Source organism: Paroedura picta, chromosome 3, assembly GCF_049243985.1.
Source record: "Paroedura picta isolate Pp20150507F chromosome 3, Ppicta_v3.0, whole genome shotgun sequence".
Lineage (NCBI taxonomy): Eukaryota > Metazoa > Chordata > Lepidosauria > Squamata > Gekkonidae > Paroedura > Paroedura picta.
Genome location: NC_135371.1, coordinates 107,618,369 through 107,639,121, shown reverse-complemented (window position 1 = coordinate 107,639,121; position 20,753 = coordinate 107,618,369). Strand labels below are relative to the sequence as shown.

Below are 20,753 nucleotides of genomic sequence, written 5' to 3'. Positions count from 1 at the left end.
AACACAAGAGAAAGAAAAAAAAAGACGTGAGGATTAATTGCTTTTAACATGCCATGTTAAGTGGGTAATTTTGATCAGGCAGGGCAGAGAAAATTAAAGTTTTACCTGAGCTGTGGTGTCAAAGTCTGCAAGAAAGTAAGATTTTTTTTTTTAAGAAATGATGAAAAACATTTTTAAAAAGAATTAAAATTTGGCAAAATAATATGGAAATGATGTCTTACCATTTCAGAAATCATTACTCTTTTGGCTGAAATGAAATTAAAAGAAAAAAGAATGTAAGTGGAAGTTGTTTGATTATGATGGTTTCCCTAGTTAGGTTTCATATGTATGTAGTACGATGTAGTGAGAGAAGGGATATCAGGGTTTCGGATCTTCATACTCAGTTGTGAAATGTACTGGGTGACCATGGATAAATACTGGTGTAACTTTGATAAAAAATTATAACTCTGGTCCAAGGAGAGTGCATTTGTTAACATATTATTTTAAAGACTATAAAAATATGTGCTAACATTCTCTGCTTTCTCTCAGCCATTAACCCTGAACATGTATGTAGATTACACCGCTAATTAATTTTCTGAAAATAAGTATGTAATTGACTGTTCAACTGTGTAGTACAGCTGTCCCCAACTCCCGGTCCAGTGACCGGTACCGGTCCATGGATCAGTCGATACCGGGCCATGGCTCCTCCTCATCCTCCTCCCCGGCTATTGCCTCGGGGGCTGCCCTGTCACTCTACTGCCGGCTCATTTTTGGTGCTTTCCGGCAGCCGCCATGGCTGGGGCTGCCCCTCGGTGTGGCACTGCGCAGCTGCTGCTGGCAGCACCTCCCAGTGGGTGGCTGGAAGTCAGGGGCGCCGGCAGGAAAGCAAGCGGAGCAGGGGCTCAGGCGCTGGTGGTGATGTCCCTCGGCAAAAGACTACCCCCCCCCCAGGCCTCAGTAAAATTGTCAAGCATTGACCGGTCCCCGGTGAGAAAAAAGTTGGGGACCACTGGTGTTGTAAACTTCTCAAACTTGGCAGGTCAGAGGACAAAAATACACAGCTCTGTGGTCTGAACACATTTGTAAATATGAAATGTCACATGCTCCAGGGAGGTAATGACAGATTCAAGAGTGCACTGTTGAATAAAGATATGTAGCTCAAAATAAGAGGTTGAAGATAAAGTTTTAAACGTAATTTCTATTTTCACATCTTTCTTTTTAAAAAAATGGATCACATTGTCCCTTTATGAAATATATCGAGTATCTATTTATTTACTTCTTTCAAGTGATGATATATCATGATGATCCATTCAAAAAGTTGGTGTAATAATTTCACAATGTGAATTTCATATTGTCTCCTCCAGTATGCTTTTGTTTTCATGAAGCTTATTTGACTTTTATAGTTTTCTCATCTCTTCTAGATACTATGCAACAGGAATATTCATGATGTTCCAAGGTACTACACTTGGACTCCCTATATCAGGGGTAGTCAAGCTGTGGCCCTCCAAATGTCCATGAACTACAATTCCCATGAGCCCCTTCCAGCAAGCGCTGGCAGGGGCTCATGGAGATTGTAGTCCATGGACATCTGGAGGGCTGCAGTTTGACTATCCCTGCCCTATATTAACAGACTTATTCCTCAGTTACACAAATACTGCTTGCTTATTTTTGTAACTCAATAACTGCTTGCTAGTATAACTGCTTGTTTATCAGTCCATACCAGTAATCCATAGCAGTCATCTGGAATTTTACTTCTGAAGTCACAATCATTAGTTTTCTAACAACCTGGAATGTATATTTGCCTATGAGCATCTTATATCAGTGAATTGTATTGCTTTGGAAAAATCATGTTAGCTGTTAATTTAAAACCATAAAAAGTACTAACCTCCTCTTAATAAGTCTCTTTCAAATGGTGGCCCAGATTGATTCAGGGAAGGCTTTTTGGTTCGATCTACTGGAGCTGGAGTGAAACAGAAACATTATTTCAAAAATTATGCTGATATATAAACCATAGCAGAGAATTTCATATGACCTCAACATTGCAGAAAGTCGAATTCTTCTTTAAGAAGTACAATGATTAACTAATTAAAGAGTTATTAAGAAAGTTAAGGAAGATACCCCCAGAAAAGATTACTTGATGTGCCAAGCTGCAGAAATGTACTAAATGATTTAATTAATTAATCCTTTGATTTATATACTACTGCTCTCAAAGACTCCCGGCCGTTTACAATAAAATGATAAAAACACAGAACCCTTAAAATCCCCCGCACATTAAGACACATTAAAGATGGCTATTAGTTGGAGTTAACCCCTCCCCCAATTCCTCCCCCCATTCCTGTCCAGCTAGAAGTCCAGAGATGTTTCCTTAGGAGCGGGGACCTGATCTCACCAGCTCTAGGGGATCCCTGATGGTAATTCCGGGATTTCAATCTGGCCTCAGCCATACGTCTGGTGGAAGAACTCCGTCTTACAGGCCCTGCAGAAAGCTGATAACTCCGGCAGGGCCCTTAGCTCTTCCGAGAGCTCATTCCACCAGGCTGGGGACAGGGCCGAAAAAGCCCTGGCCCTAGTCGAGGCCAGCCAAAAGTCCTGGGGGTCCAGGACCATCAGCAGATTCATACCCACAGAGTGGAGTGCCCTGAGCATAGGCAGACAAGCAGTCCCACAGATATGCTGGGTCCAAGCCATGTATGGCCTGAAGGTTAAAACCAAAACCTTAAACTTGATCCAGAAACAGACTGGTAACCAGTGCAGATGGTATAGCACCAGCTGGATATGGGCCCTCCATGAACTACCAGTGAGGACCCTCGCAGCCGCATTCTGTACTAGCTGTAATTTCCGGGTCAAAGCTAAGGGTAGGCCCGTGTAGAGTGAGTTACAGTAGTCTAAACTGGAAGTGACTGTTGCATGGATTACTGTGGCCAGGTGTAGCTGGCGGGGTCCCGTGGATCCAACAATGGCTTCTTCAGTAGAGGAGAAAGCACTGCCTCCTTGAGCCCCTCTGGGAACTCTCCCGAGATAAGGGAGAGTTTCACAATCTCCGTCAAGAGGCCTCTTACCCACTAGTCACTTAACTTAAGCAGCCAGGATAGACAAGGATCCAAGGGGCAAGTGGTCAGCCTCACTGAGCCCAGCAACTTGTCCACTTCAGTTATCAAGAGTCATCTGAAGGCTTCAAACCCAACCCCTGTAACGGCTACGGAGCTTCCAGTTCCAATTTAAAAGTATGAGAGAATAAAACCTACTCACGTTTAAAAGTCTTGATGTTTTTTTCTCTGCTACTGTCATTGCTTGAAGGTGAATTGAACAGTGGCTGCTAAAGAAACAGATTCAGTCAATGGTCTAAGTCAGTCTCTGCATTATGATTATAGCTGCCAACCCAGAGAAGTATCAAGTGACACAGTGCTGTTGTTTCCCTCTTTTTAGACAGTGTTTTGTTTTGTTTGTTTGTCTGTCTATAGGTATATATAAAAAACTAATGCACAGTTCTGAACATGTTGCTAAAACATCTCTGACTGACTCGCACCCTCCCACCTGGAGAGAAAGAGAGCCTGCAGGCAACTACAAGAGAACAGCACAAATCATCAAGAGCAGTTTCAAAAGCTGTCTCTAGGGAAATATGCCTGGAAGGTGACAGGAAGTGTGTAAAGAATAGATAACTGATAAATAGGTATTTGGTAGTTTCCCGTTCCTTATCTCACATTTAGATGTAGTACCTTGATACAGAGAAAAAGAACACATACCCCAGTACCTCTGCCTCCCTGAGCTGATGGCGTTGGAGAGGGAACAGACCTCTGAGGAGGAATAGGAGGCTGAAGAGATGTTTTAACTGCTATAGTTCTGTCTAAAGAAAGCAAGAACAGCCAAAAGTATAAAGAAAATGTACTAGCTTCTGCAGCACATATACTACAATTGGAATGCTAAAGTAAAAATATACACGTTTGACGTATTTGATTATACTAAAGTCTCATTAGACATTAACGATCACGGGAGCATTTCAGATAACTACAATTCAATTAATCTTTATATGATATGGAACCTTTTCCTCTAGCTACTAAGACATGTTTACATACGCTACGATAGGGCACTCTCAACAATACTTCTCAAACATCAATTAAAATTCTAAGAGCACTTTCCTGAGCATCATCCCCAGAGTATGCCTGTTTAAGATTGCACTGTAAATATTTCAACACATCACTTCATTTGAAGAATGAAATTTTTGAAAGCAGATTTTACCTACGTATTCAGAGGATGCTGGAATTGATTTGGAAGGAAATATAGCATTACGGTGCATCTCATCGTCATTTGAAGGAGGAGGTTCATAATCCCCATCATTGTCATCTTCTACACTAGTGTCTTCATTGGGTGTTTCATAGTCTACTCCAGGCTCCTGGTCATCTGGACATTCATAGTCATCACTTTCCTGCAAAATAGAAGTGCCAGCCTATTAGCATAGCTTAACAGCAAAATCTTTATATAGGGAGAATATTTTTGGGGTGGGCAGCAAAAGTCCCCAAAAAGTCATGTGGCATTTCTCCATAGCAACACAGAAGTGTTGATTTTTTATTAAAAATGCATTTATGTTGTGGTGCTACTGCATAGCAATGCAGAAGTGCACTTTTTTAAAAAAATAATAATTTTGGGAATCAGGGGGGATAGAAGTTTGAGTCCCTGAGACAACCACTCAGTTTTGATTGGCATCTTGCTGTGATTGACAAGCCAAGGAGAAGGGGGAGAAGTTCAACTTGTTTTCCCTTGCTGCCTCATCGAGAGGCAAAAAGCCATAATGAGGCAGAGGGAAACACGGGAGGGGTCTCCCATGAGGAGGCTTGAGAACATGTGGCTTACAACCATGAGCTTGCAAGCAGGAGGCAGCACTAGTTTTGCACCTCCGTGCGGAATTGGTCCCTACATGTAGCTGTGTTTGTCTGTAGCAGTAGACCCATGGCACCTTGAAGACAACCAAAATTCTGTCTACTTATGAAACCTTATCCTGGAATACCTTTTGTGTCATGGTGGTATTTAGTTGCTGCTTTATTCTCCCTTTTCTAACTAGCTGTTGAAATCAGAGTTTCTGCACCAGAGGAATCTTAGCCTCTCGTGATATCTCCAAAGGTGTTCTCCTACTGCAGCCCCATGCTCTCCATGAAATGCTGCTCTTGGGAGACAGGGGGCATTAAAGAATAGTGTATACTGGGAAATGGGCTGGGAGTCTTCAATGGAAGGGGAAAATGATGAAAACTTGCTCCCTCCCCAACTGCTGGAAAATGACTTTTAAACATGTAGGATAATCTTGAGGAACAAGGGGTTTTATTTTGTCTTTTTTATATCAGTTCAAAATTGCCAATGAATTTTTAATTTTAAAAAGCATGGAAATATTGTAGACATAGTACATAATTTCTGGCCATTCAAATGTATAACTAAATTTTTAGAACATACTTACAAAGGAAGACCAGCTATCACATTCATCCGGTATGAAGTCTGTAAAAAGGCAACAAAAAAGGCTTCAATAGCTATACATTCTCAAATGTACTGACATTAGCAGCAAACTTACTACTGTCAGCTGCTAATATCCTGTAAAGAGAATTGTGGTAAGCACACTGGGACAGTTATTCCACACATGAATGTATATTACTTGATAATTCGTAATAATATGAATAAGTAAAATAAATAAACAGTAGTTCGCAGTTGGATGCTTGCATGGGCTCCACTGAATAAAAAAAAAGCATTGTGTCTGAGGGAATGGAAGGTAATATGAAAGGCTCTATTGTTGATGTTTAATTGGTGGTGGCCAAGCACTTGTATTTCAGGTTTCGTGGAAATGTTTGAAATCATCCCTATCTATAGCAGAGGGATGGACTAAGAAACCAGTTGAGATAACTTATGAAAATACAGACAGCTAAATTAAGCATCAATTGGTTGGTATATTACAAGAAGATCAACATTTTATCCAAACAGTGGGAAGCCATTAGTGATAGATTTCCTGGATTCACAATGTAAAAAGATTTCTAGACATAAACATCTAACAAATACAGACCGGGATCAGAGGTTTGAACTAAGGCTGGATAATTATTCAATAAGTGTTTGCCCAGGAAATGCTGATACTACAGGCTCTATTACCTGGGTGTAAACTGCACGGAGCTTTTATTCCAACCCCAGATCGATTCAGTCCCTGCCCTCTACACAGAATGCAATTTCCGTTTGGATTTTGGGCAATTTAAATTTTCCTTCTGCAGCAAGAAGGATTGATCCGGAGTGACCCTACCTTTATTGTGCCATATCTCAGAGCGCTGAAAATCCTCAATATCCATTTGGGAAAGAAAGCTCCGTGGTAGAGAACCTCTGATAGGCTACACCTGGTCATGTGACACACTCGCCTTAAAGGAGAAGCTCCTAACTTCTCTCAACTTCATCAGTCCTGGATTTTTCCTCCCTCCTCTGCCTTTTTCGATCCTCTCCCCCTCCTCTCCAAGAAAAGAAAGAGGCTCCCTGCTTGGCTTCTCCCCCCCCCTTCAAGAAAAGAAAGAGGCTTCAAGAAAAGAAAGAGCCCCCCCCCCACACACACACCTTCTGAGCCTTCCTAACCACATGCAGAAGACTTTCTTGTTTCAATGGGGGGGGGGGGGGCGGAGAGGAAAATCCGAGTTCAAAGCGATTTGAATTCATCAGGATTGACAATGGAATAAAGAAAGTAAGTGCAGACTCTGCCCTGGTTATATAGTTAGTTTGGAGGGGGGGGGGTTAAGCAACATGTTTTGTGCCTTTTAGATCACTCATATTCAGTGGACTCTGAAATTTTCCCTGCTGGGGAATCTAAATCTAAAAGATTGCTTGATGGAGCTATAGGAAAATATTATATACCTAACCATCACAAAACATACTAAAATTCATGTTGACAGCTCACTCCCTACCTGATAGACACCTCCACAGGGGTGTGCCACCAATAGATAGGGAACACTCTGCCAATGATGGCTGATCAGTTCAAATTGTATGTGCACAACTCACTCCCCACCTGATTCTCCCCCTCCCCCGAAATATTCCCCCAACAGGAGATGGCACTCAGCTCTGTACATCCAAATTCCTGCTGGTTTCAGAAGTTTGCTGGGTGGAAGAGGAGGTGGCCTCAGAGCATGCCCTGCTGCAAGTAAGCTGCCATGGCTTCCTGGCCTCTTTCAGTTCAGGGGACATGGGGGGGGGGGAGTGAGCTGTCTCCTGGCACATCCTCTGCACACCTTCTGGGGGGGGGGGGAGGCTGTGGGAGGACCAGAAATAACCTTGGCTGGCCCTCTGGGACCCAGGGCAGCCAGGAAAAGCATCTGCCCTGAGGTTTACTCATGAGTAAATCCTTTGAGGTTTGCCATTTGCAATCTGAGAAGGGAGGAATGCTTTGAGGGTAACCATCACAGGCAATTGCAGGGTAAATAATGCTGATGTGGGTGGGACTAGGAAAATGTACTTTTCCTTTCCATATTGATACCACCTTGGTCTTGCTGCATTCTTTCCAAGACCATCATAACAAAGCAAAGTTGAGACCAATGGCATGGAAAATGGGGAACCTGTAAATGGGATGCAGAGGCACCATGCAGCCATGGGGACATGTGGAGGGGGGAGACACTGTTTCCCAGTAGCACCTTCCCAGTAGAAGAAGAGTTGGTTTTATACCCTGCTTTTCACTGCCCAAAGGAATCTCAGAGTGGCTTATAATATCCTTCCCTTCCTCTCCCCACAACAGACACCCTGTGAGATGTGTGAGGCTGAGGGAGCTCTAAGAGAAACTGCTCTGTGAGAACAGTTTCTAACAGGACTGTGACTAGCCCAAGGTCACCCAGCATGTGGAGGAGCAGGGAATCAAATGTAGTTCACCGAATTAGAAGCCGCTGCTCTTAACCAGTATATCAAGCTGTACACATTGCCTTTGCCTTAAAGTGATTTAGCTAGAGCACAGGCAGAAGGAACTGTTGCAGGAGGATGGTGTAAGTCTTTTTTGACTTGCTCATTGACTGTTATGGGATTTGTTTCCTTTAAATCTGGACCCCAAGGAGGGAGACATTCAGGTATTTCCTTCATGGAGAGGTGATTGTGTGGTTAATAAAGTTTGCAATTTGAGAATTGTTGCAATTTGTTGTGTGTGTTCTCTGTGTGTGTGTTTCTGTGTAGAGGGGAGTGGTACACAGGACCTCGTCCCAAGCTGCTCTTTCCTCTTGGGACTTTCATTCTGGGGTTCTCCAGGACCCACCTGGAGATGGGCATCCCTGGACACCGACACTGGCACAGTGCCACAAAGACCCCCCCCCCTCCCAATCAGCCCTTTCCTCCAGGGGAATTGGTCTCTGCAGTCTGGAGAGGAGTTTCCATTCTGGGATGTGAGTCCCCAGGTGGGACAGAGGGAAGCCACTTCTGGGGTTTCTCAAAGCCTAAAGAATATTTCAGGGATTTCTCAGTGATAAAAAATGTTGAGAAAACCAGCAGAGGGAGTAATTGAGATGCTCTGTAGGTTCTTTGCCAGCCAATGTTTTCATGTTTGATTGTAACATACAACTGCAGGTTTTCAGTTCTTCAAGCAAATTTTGCTATTAAATATTTTCATTGAAGGAAGAACCTGACAAGTAAATGAATTATTGGATGTTTATGGTTATTAGCATTTACTGCCACGCAGCATTTCTCTTTGTTTCCCACCTGGAGCCTGTCACCCTGGGTTCCTTGGGCTTTGCCTCTAGTGGTAATAGGTTTGCTGAAAATTATGTAATATTCAGTGTTAAAAAATACACATTGTATAAACGTTGGCCATGCAAAATTAAAGTGGAAAGTTTTTACTAAGCTTAAGTTTTACAAAGGCTGTATCCCCACTTTGAACAGCTTTATTTGCATGCAGATAGTCCCCTAAAATTTGTCAGCAAAAGTGCAAAGAAGATTAACATTCATGCACAGCCACATCACCATGGATCACACTTTTGTTTCTTCCTCATACATTATAGGTTCCGTTTTAGTAATAAATACTGACAGGTGTGAATTGTTTTTCCTCTGTTCCAGGCCATACTCTTTTGAACAGTGATTCCTGCTGATAATATTTCTCTGAATAAAACCTGAACTTAGCAAGAATACCTGGCCACAAATATGCTTCCAAATAGAAAGTTCTTTTACCTGTATTTTGAGGAACCTTCTGTGTATATCCACTGTAGTAACATTGGGGAGAAAACAAGAGCAATTAATATAGTCACTCCTTCATTATAAATTAAAAATACTCAAAGCATTATTGTACTAATGATAATTATCTGCCATGTACCGGAACAAGCATTTTATTTGATTTCTAACCCATTGTATCAAAATAAGCAAAAAATGTGGTGCTTACTATTTTGACAGACACAAACCTTTCATGGTACTGAACTGAACATGCAGAACAATAAACCTGATTGAATTTTTATGAAGAATTAAGAGGCTTGGAAGTATGCTTGAATTGTGGTTTTTATACTCTGCTTTTCACTACTCAAAGGAGTCTCAAACCGGCTTGCTATTGCCTTCTTCTCCTCCCCCCCCCACGCAGACACCCTGAGAAGAGGCACCCTAAGAAGGGCTGAGAGAGCTCTGATAGAACTGCTCTGTGAGAACAGCTCTGGCAGGAGTTAGACAAGGTCACCCAGCTGACTGCACATGGAACACTAGGGAATTAAACCTGGCTTTTCAGATCACGGGCCACCGCCTTTAACCACAACACACACACACAGCTCTAGTGAACACAGAAGTCAACCTCCAGCGAGAGATGATGGGGATCAACAGGAATTACAGCTCATCTTCACAAAAAGCAGTTCCCATCAACTTCCCTGGAGAAAAGGGATGCATGGCCAAGGCAGCTATAGCTTCACAACCCAGCAATGCTGCGGTGACAACCTCCAGGTGGGACCTGGAGATCACCAAGAATTAAATTACAGATTTAGTAAAACTCACCCCACCATCACAATGACAGCACCAACCCCATATACAGCAAGTCATCCACCAAACTCAGGCCAACCAAAAGGGAAAAGAAAAGGTTTTTAACAAAACCCAAACAGGAAAAAAACAGAAAAAAGAGAATCACAACCCCATACACAGCACCCCCCACAGAATCCAGACAGTGATTTAATGGTGGGAAGTGAGTTTTAAAAAATCAGGGGGAAAAATGAAAAAAATATTTAAGGACAGTCCCTCAAGCCAAAGCAGCTGAAGTTTTCTCCAGCAATGAACCTCCAGAAGGAGCAGCAGGAGCAGCAGCAGCAGCAGCTGCAGCAGCAGCATAAACTCAAGCCAGCAGCCAGCCAGTGAATTCCGGGAGTCTTGGATTATCTCATTGAGCTAGCAGCAATGAGTCAGGTCGCTTCTACCTTCTTACAGCCATCTTCCTCTCCCCTTTACTTTCCCTTAGCCATGCAAAAAAACTTTGCTGTGCCTGCAGGCAAGGTCTCATTGCAATCATGCTTTTGCAGAAATGCATTGCGGTGATTGGCTGAGCTCCCAGTCTCCCTTCTCACCCCCCCCCCCCCCCGTTGCCTTGGGGACCATGGCAAAGGTGGGAAAGAGATCAGGAGGAAGAATGGTTGGGGAAGCAAAACAATAAGTGCTGCTCTCCCCTCTGTCTTTTTTAAAAGGCTACCTCTGAAGCAGCAAAACTCGCAGGACTGTAATCTGGTTGATCAAGCTAGCCCCAATTTGGTCATACAGATTAAAGGCAGTAGCTGACCTAGACTGTTTTCAGCAGATCCATTTTTGGTCGATCAGCTGCAGTGGTCTGAAATGCAGATGCCTACTCAATGAAATGAACATGAATTGCATTATTTCAGTCAGTAAAATAAGGGCTATAATCTTATATGCAGTTAGAATCATAGAGTTGGCAGGGATCTCCAGGGTCAACTAGTCCAACCCCCTGCACAACTACCTGCTCACCCATAGTGACCCCACACACCAAAAATCTCCAGAATCCAGTTTGGTCTGGAGGAAATTCACCTACCACCCCACAGTGGCGATCGGCAATTCCCTGGGTATGCAAGGAAGGGACACTAGACAAACATTGGCACATCCCTTCCTGCCCACCCATCCACAATCTGTCTAAGTTCATATTGCCACCAATATGCGGATGACACCCAGCTCTTCCTCCTGATGGATGACCGCCCTGACTCCCCCCCCCCCAGAATCCTTAGCCAGATCTTTGGAAGCAGTGACAAAATGGATCAAGCAGAGTTGCCTGAAGCTCAACCCTACAAAGATGGAGGTCCTATGGTTGGGTAGGAAGGGACCATGGGAGGAAGCAACGTCTGCCCACCCTGGACGGTGTGCAGCTCTCACCAACGCACTCCGCCAGGAACCTGGGCGTGATCCTGGATGCTTCCCTTACAATGGAAGCCCAGGTCACAAAGGTAGCGCGGCTGGCATTCTACCACCTCCGCCAAGCCAAACTACTAGTGCCCTACCTGGACCCAGAACACCTAACCACAGTGATCCATGTGACAGTCATCTCTAGGCTGGACTTCTGCAACTCGCTCTACGCAGGCCTACCCTTATCCTTGATCTACAACTGGTACAGAATGCTGTGGCCAGGATTCTTAATAAAACATCATGGAGATCCCACATCCGGCCGGCACTCCAACAACTTGGCTGGCTCCCAGTTGAATTCTGGATTAAGCTTAAGGTTCTGGTAATCACCTTTAAGGCCATACGCGGTTTGGGCCTGAGAGACCGCCTTCCTGCCTATACCCCCAAAAGAGTCTTACGCTCTGCCACCTCCAACTGGCTGCGGATCCCTGGTCCCAGAGAAGCGCGTCGGACCTCAACAAGGGCCAGAGCCTTCTCAGTCCTGGCCCCCACCTGGTGGAACAAACTCCCTGAGGAGATCAGAGCCCTGCCCGAACTTCCACTCTTCTGCAGGGCCTGCAAGAGGGAGCTCTTCCACCAGGCATTTGCTTGAGGTTGACTGACTCAGAACACCTGCTGGTCCCCCCAGACGCCTGCCCATGACTCTCCCAAAGTTACTGTTAATTGTTGGGGAGAAGACCATGGCTGGCGAGTTAGGGACGCAGCAGGCCCGGTCTTTGCGGCACGGCGAAGTCCTTGTGTACCTGGCATTGCGTGGCTGCCCTCCCCGTCCACGGGCCGTAGCTTGTGGGCAGGAAAGGAGCAGGGCCGCCGCATCTTTGATGCGGCGGCCCTGCTCCTGTCCCGTGGCCCGGCCAAGCCGGCTGCGTGGCCAGTGGGAAAGGAGTAGGGACGCCACATCTTCAACGCGGCGTCCCTACGCCTTTCCCCAGCGCGAAGGGACCCCTGCTGGCGGACTTACCTCCGGGGAAGCCTCTTCCCTTGGCGCAGCGACTCCCCAGCCGGGCCAGCCGAGGACGGGCCAAGCAGCCAATTAGCCGCTTGGCCCTGGAGTGACACTCGGAGGGGCCAATCAATCCTGATTGGCCCCTCCGAGTTTTTATTACGGACTCGGCCCACCCCTTCTCCTCCCCTTTACCACTTAGGCTTTTATTTATACCGCTCCACAGGAGCAGTTTAAAGATACTTATTTGGTTGTAAGGCCCATTGAATATACATTGATTATGTTTTGAGTAAAAATGGACAAAATTGTATTGTAGGATGTCCAAGGGACAATACTAAAAGTATTGTAGGATGTCCAAGGGACAATACTAAAAAGCATTTGCTGGCAGGGGCTCATGGGAATTGTAGTCCATGCACATCTGGAGGACCACAGGTTGACTACCCCTGCACTAGGCCACACCTGTCTATGTGGTTGGTGATGATGTCAAAACTGCAGCAGAATACCTAAACCCAATGGCATTCCTCCTTTGTAGGTGCCTGCTTGGCACAGTGGTCATGGCGCTTGTGGGGGAGAGCACTGAGTTTGAACCCAGATCCTTTTAATGTTTTGCTTCTGATTGGGATACCACTAAAGGTATAGGAGGGCTTTTCTTTAGAATCTGCCCTCAGTCCCTGTCCTTTCTGACACATGGGTGCCCTTCCCCAGTTGGCAAAGGAAGGGGGTACTATGAGGGATTAAGTTCATTGTGCTGCAATGTCTATTGACTCATGCCTGAAAATGGACAGCTTTTCTCACTGAAATTTGGACACTCCTTTGTGTGCTCCATGTGGAGGAGTATCAAGGATCTATGGCTGCATTGGTGGGTGATGGTTGTCTGTCCCTATTTGTGCCTTCAGAAGGATGTTATTGACCACAATTCCATGACTGGTTGGTGTTGACAGGGTTTCAAGGGACTCAGGCATGCTTCCTTTGGGCCTGTGTCTGGCAGAAGTGCCCATGTTGTCACTGTCTGCAGAATACTCACAGGTAACAAACCAATGGTACTGCTTTTATGCTGGTGGCTGACAGGATTTGAGCTGTCATATTATCTAATAATTCAGAACTCAACTTTTTTCTTGAACCAGAAGGTGGAATTATTTGCTGAGAACAAATCAGTTCAAAAGTAAGCATCTCAGCCAAACAGCCCATATGTTTAATACAATGAAATTCCAATGACTACCATGAGGAAGTCAATTTTTTTCCATGTTGCACTCAGGGCCAAGAATACTTCAGTACAAATTATTGAAGAATTGGAGCTGGGTTTCATGGATAGCATAAAGGATAGCATAAATGGGCTCAGAATGCTTCTGCCTGGGGAAGAAAGACTCCTGTCCCCCAAGCAATTTTTCTGCTCAGATGGCATACAGAAGTTATTTCCCCATTTTTGCTACTCCATGATTGTATCCACATGGAGAACTCCCCCAGTTGTTATGTCATGAAGTTCCCTGTTTTCTTGCCTCGGCATGGCTCCCCGGACCTGCCTTTGTCCCCCTTCCCCTCCGTTGCCCCCAATTTTGTTTCTGTATGTGATAGCCAAGGGACAGGAAGTCAAATATTCCTGCCATTTTTTTACTTGTCACTTATTGTCACACGGCAAAAACTCCCGATCGTCTTCCAGTGCTATTTTGTCACATTTGAGTGCCTGCCCTCCAAGTCAAAGTAATTTTTAAAAATTAATTTAAAAAAAAACAACGTAAACAAGGGGATACAAAAAGGTGGGCTGTTTTATCACTCCATTCCCCCCCCACCGCACACAGTATGAAAAACAATTGCATGTAAGAAAGGAGGAGAGGTGACAACCAAACATGGCAGCGGGTGGGAGGGATTGCATTATCCTAGAATTGCATTGTAACATGATTGGCCATATTTTTAAGGGCGAGGTAGATGATAGAAGTGAGGGTTGATGACAGAAGTAATTCTTGGGGGTGGGGAGAGCAATGGCTGAAAAGGTATGACTGAGAAAAGCCCGACTTTTCCCACTTTCACATGGCCCAGCCCTGACATTTACCCTGTTGGATCCCATGCCAAAAACTGGAATGCGGATTTCTGAGCATTCCCTTGACCTCGGGCCAGCCCTGGAACTGCCACTGAAGGGACCTGATTCTGCACGGAACAGAGAAAAAAACATGGACAAAGAGAGAAATCATAACCTAATTGGTCATGTGGAAACTGTCCATGAAGCAGCAGAAATGGGGGAAATAACTGCTCCCAAAGCTATATTTGCCCATAAGGCTGGGAGTTCAATCCCAGCAGCCGGCTCAAGGTTGACTCAGCCTTCCATCCTTCCGAGGTCGGTAAAATGAGTACCCAGCTTGCTGGGGGGTAAACGGTCATGATTGGGGAAGGCACTGGCAAACCACCCCGTATTGAGTCTGCCATGAAAACGCTAGAGGGCGTCACCCCAAGGGTCAGACATGACTCGGTGCTTGCACAGGGGATACCTTTACCTTTACCTTTAAAGCTATATTAGCACGGGGACATGGTTTGGGAACAAGGCCCTTCCTACTCCTGTGGTAGCATTCCAAACCCCATTCTTCTGTAACAACAACAAAATACTGTAGTTTCCTACCGTTTGGGGAAAATACTTCTTCTTTCTTCATTTCGGTTTATATCCATACTCAGTTTACTTAGAATTCTAAAAGAAAGAAAGAAATTTTTAAAAATTACATTACTAAACCAAGCAGAAATTCTTCAAATAAGAAACTATGTATTACAAATCCTGAGTATCATCCAGGCAAAATGAAGCATTTTTATATTGCGCTAATTAATTTGGGAAAAAATTAAGCATGTATTTTAGAAATCAATGGGATTAAATGTGCTTAATTTTGGTTGAATTGTGCCAGTATATATTTTTTCTTAAATGGCTGCTGAGTATGAATATTCCTTCCATTCACCTTAAGGATGTTGTTGTTGTCAGCCATTCAGTCATGTCCAACTCATGCCACAGCTGCTGCCATGATCCCCAATCACACACCACTTCCCTCAGCCATACAATGTTCTAGCTGGTGTTCATCCTGATTGTGTCTAACCACCACATTTTTGTCAGCCTGGTTTCCTTTTCCCCCTTACCAATCTTAACATAATCACTTTCTCCATTGACTTGGATCACATGATATGGCCAAAGTAAATGACCTGGAGTTTTGTGATTTTGCCTATGAATGATATCTCATACTTTATCTGCTGTAATATTTCCTTATTTGTGACTTTTGCTGTCCATGAAAAACACAGAAGTCTTCACCATCACCAGAGTTTAAATGAATTGATTCTTTTCTTGTCTGCTTTCTTCATCGCCCAACTTTCACAGCCATAAGTGGCTACTGGAAATATGATAGATCTAACTAATCTACATTTGGTAATCAGGCTTATGTCTTTGCTCTTCCATGTTCGGTTCAAGCTCATAATTGCTTAGCGACCAAGAGCAGTTTGACATTTTATTTCCATACTGCAGTCGCCACTCACATCGATTTGTGATCCAAGGAAAATTAATTCTTGAATGCATTTGATCTCTTTACCATCAAGTTTGCAGATGACACCAAATTGGGAGGAGTAGCAAATACTCCGGAAGATAGAGACAGAGTTCAACGAGATCTGAACACAATGGAAAAATCGGCAAATGAGAACAAGATGCAATTTAACAAAGATAAGTAAAGTTCTGCATCTGGGTCAGAAAAATGAAAAGCTTGACTACTCGATGGGGGATACGCTTCTAGGTAACACTGTTTGTGAACGAGACCTTGGGGTACTTGTGGATTGTAAACTAAACATGAGCAGGCAGTGTGATGCAGCGGTATAAAAGGCAAATGCCATTTTGGGCTGTATCAGAAGGGGCATCACATCAAAATCACAAGATGTCATAGTCCCATTGTATACGGCACTGGTCAGACCACACCTGGAGTACTGTGTGCAGTTCTGGAGGCCTTACTTCAAGAAGGACATAGATAAAATTGAAAGGGTACAGAGGAGAGCGACAAAGATGATCTGGGGCCAAGGGACTAAGCCCTATGAAGGTAGGTTGAGGGACTTGGGAATGTTCAGCCTGGAGAAAAGGAGGTTGAGAGGGGACATGATAGCCCTCTTTAAGTATTTGAAAGGTTGTCACTTGGAGGAGGGCAGGATGCTGTTTCCGTTGGCTGCAGAGGAGGGGACATGCAGTAATGGGTTTAAACTACAAGTACAATGATATAGGCTTGATATCAGGAAAAAAATGTTCACAGTCAGAGTAGTTCAGCAGTGGAATAGGCTGCCTAAGGAGGTGGTGAGCTCCCCCTCACTGGCAGTCTTCAAGCAAAGGTTGGATACACACTTTTCTTGGATGCTTTAGGATACTTAGGGCTGATCCTGTGTAGAGCAGGGGGTTGGACTAGATGGCCTGAATGCCCCCTTCCAACTCTATGATTCTATGATTCTATAATTGTTATTGTTATTGTGAAAGGTCATTTTTGCAGTGGTTATTATTTTTGAATTTTTAGTATTTAAGAAAAGGCCAAATTTCTTACTTACTTGATTGACCTTTGTTATCAGCTGTTCTAGGCCATCCTTAGTTTCTGACAGAAGGGTAATGTCATCAGCAGACTGAAGATTATTTATATTCCTTTCTCCAATATTAATTTCAGTGTGTGTTTCTTTCAGTCCAATCTCTCTCATAATGATCTCATCATACAAGTTAAACAGCAATGGGGAAAGAATACACTGATAAAGAACCACTGATAAAGAATCTTTTTCTATTTTGAACCACTCAGTTTCACCAAATGGTGTCCATACAATGGCTGCTACCCCCCCCCCCTGGGCCTCAGTAAAATTGTCAATCGTTGACCAGTCCCCGGTGATAAAAAGGTTGGGACCACTGATAAAGAACCCTGTCTTTTAAAAAAATCAAAATGGCTATCTCAGTATTATGGACCATCTGAGCTTTCCATGAACCAGTTGATTGAAAACTATGCCTGGATATATTAAAAACTCACTCAATATCATAGTTCTTCCAAGTCCATATAATAACTACATCAAATTACATTTAATAACTACTTCAAAGTTATTTATCTCTCTAAAACCATCCTGAGCCACAAGGGAGGGTGGCATATAAACAAACAAACAAATAAATAAATAAGATGCTTAATTATTGAGGATGCAACCTTAAGACTTAGGATGGCAATTACACCCTTATGATAAAGAAACACAGAGATATACTGGTGTAAATCATGTTTGGAATACACAAGATCTGTTGCGTGCATGATTCCAAAGCATATGAAGAATACCATTCAGGCAGCAATGGAGGAGATGTATATTTAACATACTAAGATTAGGAACTTTTTCAAGCAGTCTCCAAACTGAGTCAATTGGAGACTTCCTGCTCCCTTGAGCCCACTTCTTCCTTGCTTATTTCCAGAACAGAATGAATGAAGACAACAAATAGTTAGGTCTCTCCTTCCTCTTTCTATACAAAGTTTGTTTCTCTTCTAAATAAAACTATTTTATTCACACAAACACATTACCTTTATTGGCATAACGCAGATTAGCAAAATGTCAGGATGCATCAAGCAGTTTAAGTTTAAAAACTGAAGACAAAAATTCAGCCATAATAAAAGTGACATTGGCATCCTTATCGCTCAACAAAAATTGGCAGATCAGGTCTTTTGAATGATTTCTCCATTTGGGTATAAGAGGTGTAATGTGCCTTCGCTGGATAATAAACAAGGGACAATCCAGTAAGATATGTTGCATGGTGTCAGGAGTGTTTAATTCACAGGGACATAGTCTATTTTCAAAAGGAATCTTGGCAAATCTCCCTTGTAATACTTCGGATGGAAAGGCATTGAGCCGCGCAAGCAAAAACGCTCCGCGCTAAAGGGGATTTGCCAAGTTATAGAAACAAGCCGGCATTACCCCATGCTTCACTTGGAGACCAAGAGCACGGGGAGAGCAAATTGCCGGGACAGTAGGATGGACTTTTTGGAATTCCAGATCGAGGAGCCTTTGTTTAATTTGGCACATATTGGAAGATTCATTCAGAGATAAGATGTAATTGTAGTTAATGCCAGTTTGTTGGAGTGTAGTCAGGATGATAGAGAACCATTTAAATTTAAAAGAGTCTCTCAGTAAACAGGCCAATAGACTATCTGATCGAACCCTAAAATGCAGTTTTAGCCAATATTTGAAGGTAGAAATCCAGGCCTTAGTTTCGAGAAGATTATGGCCAATTTCAAGACATAAGGAGGAGTAAGGGACACAATTTGGAGTTCCCAAAATCTGCCGAAAAAAGGCAGACTGTAACCTTTCCAAGTTTTGTTAAAAGCTGAGATCCACAGAGGGATGCCATATAAAATTTGGGGGAGAATTTTTGAGTCAAACACACAACAGGAAGCTGGGACAAACTGATTACCTTTGAGGAAGAAAAAATGGTTTAGATGGGTAGTAGAACATTTAGCCTGCAAAATAATCCTATTTCTATGTTTGGTCCAGTGCAAATTATGTTGGAAGTTGATTCCTAAGTATTTGAACCATTTGACCTGTTCAATTTGATGACCGCCAATACGCCAGTTTAAGAGAGACCATTTCTGTGCAAAGACCATCACTTTAGTTTTTTTGAAGTTATTCGATAGGTCATTAAGTTGGCAATATTCATAGAATGCATTTAAATAGCTTTTCAGACCAATTCTGGAATAGGAAAGCAAGACTGTATCATCAGCATATAGAAGAAGTGGGATTGGCAGTTTATCTAGTTTGGGAGGATGACCGTTTATGAGTCTTAGGGTTTTTGGAAGGTCGTGTAAAAAAGGTTAAATAAATGAGGAGCAAGGACGCAGCCTTGTTTAACTCCTCTCAGGATGGGAATTTAGGTAGATAGATGACCCTTTTCAGTAAATTTGACCTGACAGGTATTGTTGGAATGGAGGTTCATTAGGAGTAGTAATAGGCGTGAATCAATTTTAAGTTTTCCATTTTCTCCATAGTAAGCACCTGGAGATAGAATCAAATGCACCCTTGAGGTCAACAAAAGCTGCATAGAGTTTCCTTTTTTATTCTTTAAGTATCCTGGTGATTTGCACTTCTTTGCATAGTGAAATTCTGCCAACAGGGTTCTGAGCCCAGTACAAGCATTCAGTCTGCCAAATAAGAGTTTTAATAGGCAAAGAAGAACAGAAAATAGCAGTTTTCTGCAACACTCGGTATACCTACTTACTGGATAGGCTTACTTATGGCAACTACCTGATCTGTAAAGAGCGAATGAAGCACCACTCATTAGAGATGAGACAGCGGCAAACAAAGAAGCCCAACTGGGAGATGTCCAGCATACAAGATAAAGGACTTGAGATTCTGATAATGAGAAGGCAAGAGGAGAGGGGACTCTGAAGAGGCCTTATAACAGCCAAACTGGCTATTGCATCAAATAAGAAATACTTTAAACCTCCTCCTATTGTGGAATGATATCAGAAGATTACCAAAATCATGTAAATTGACCTACTATGTAAGGTCAAGTATTAAATAATGTTTCTATTCAATTTTTGGGAAAGTGGTCAGTGTTTTTGAATAGTAAATTTCAGGAGCTTTTATGCAATTTTAAATTAGATCTAAAAGCTTGCATACTTGAATCTATTTTTGCTTTTATATTTTGCCTAAAAAGACATTTTGAAAGAGAGAGAAGGAGACTTGCTGCTCATTTCATGAATCACGCTCTTACTCTCTCTCTTATCAGCCAGTCTGAGGAAGTTTCTTCTGGAAAACCCCTTGAGGACCTAAAGCATTTGATAGCACAATCCTAAGATAATGTCAAAGCACATGACTGGCACAGTAAAAGGAAAGCCCCTTCTTTGTTTCCCTGTAAGAATAACAGCTCACCTATGAGCTAAAACCATTTTTGTGCTGCTCAATGAAAACACAGCCTTGATCCTATGAATGTTTCATTTTATTCCACCTTTATTTCAAACAGCTTGGGGCAGGAGGCTTAGTTTTCTGTCTTCACAAGAATTCTGCGAGGAAGGTAAGGATGAGGAAGAGTGACTGGCCACCCACTGAAGACTGGGTAGAGATTCACACCTGACTCTTTGCTCCAATGCTAGAGTCCTATCATTATTTAACATTGAATTAACAAAAACAACTAATATTTGACTATTTGACAACAACTGGTACTTTAAAGTTGTTTGCAACGGATGTAAGAAAAGGACATTTCAGGAGGCCATTAAATTATTTGGCCTAGTGCTTTGTACTCTTGGGCTCCAGACATTGGGCCTACAATGGCTGGGTACACCACTAACCTCCTGGATTTCCTCAGCCAAATCACTAAAGCTCAGTAAAATAAAAATTATTGGCATTTATATCACAGGGCTGAGATATCATAGTAAAATACTATTCACCTTAGGGATACTGTGGCTTGCGAATTTTACCTATTTTCCCTTTTACTTTGCTAGAAAGAGCTTTCCTATATTCTTTATTTGGGGGGGAAAGTGTGTTTTTCAAT

The 20,753-nt window shown here is 43.1% G+C and overlaps 1 protein-coding gene across 1 annotated transcript in view; it reads right to left on the bottom strand.

Moving 5' to 3' along the window:
• The window catches only part of LCP2 (lymphocyte cytosolic protein 2), a 55,445-nt gene that overhangs the window by 17,082 nt on the left and 17,610 nt on the right, over positions 1-20,753 (bottom strand). The window contains exons 4-12 of the mRNA XM_077324262.1: positions 14,871-14,936; positions 9,121-9,152; positions 5,423-5,460; positions 4,216-4,402; positions 3,723-3,823; positions 3,229-3,295; positions 1,865-1,939; positions 222-247; positions 106-125 (exon numbers count right to left, since the gene is read on the bottom strand). Coding sequence (XP_077180377.1) covers positions 106-125; positions 222-247; positions 1,865-1,939; positions 3,229-3,295; positions 3,723-3,823; positions 4,216-4,402; positions 5,423-5,460; positions 9,121-9,152; positions 14,871-14,936 — 612 coding nt within the window. The remainder of the gene's footprint in view (positions 1-105; positions 126-221; positions 248-1,864; positions 1,940-3,228; positions 3,296-3,722; positions 3,824-4,215; positions 4,403-5,422; positions 5,461-9,120; positions 9,153-14,870; positions 14,937-20,753) is intronic.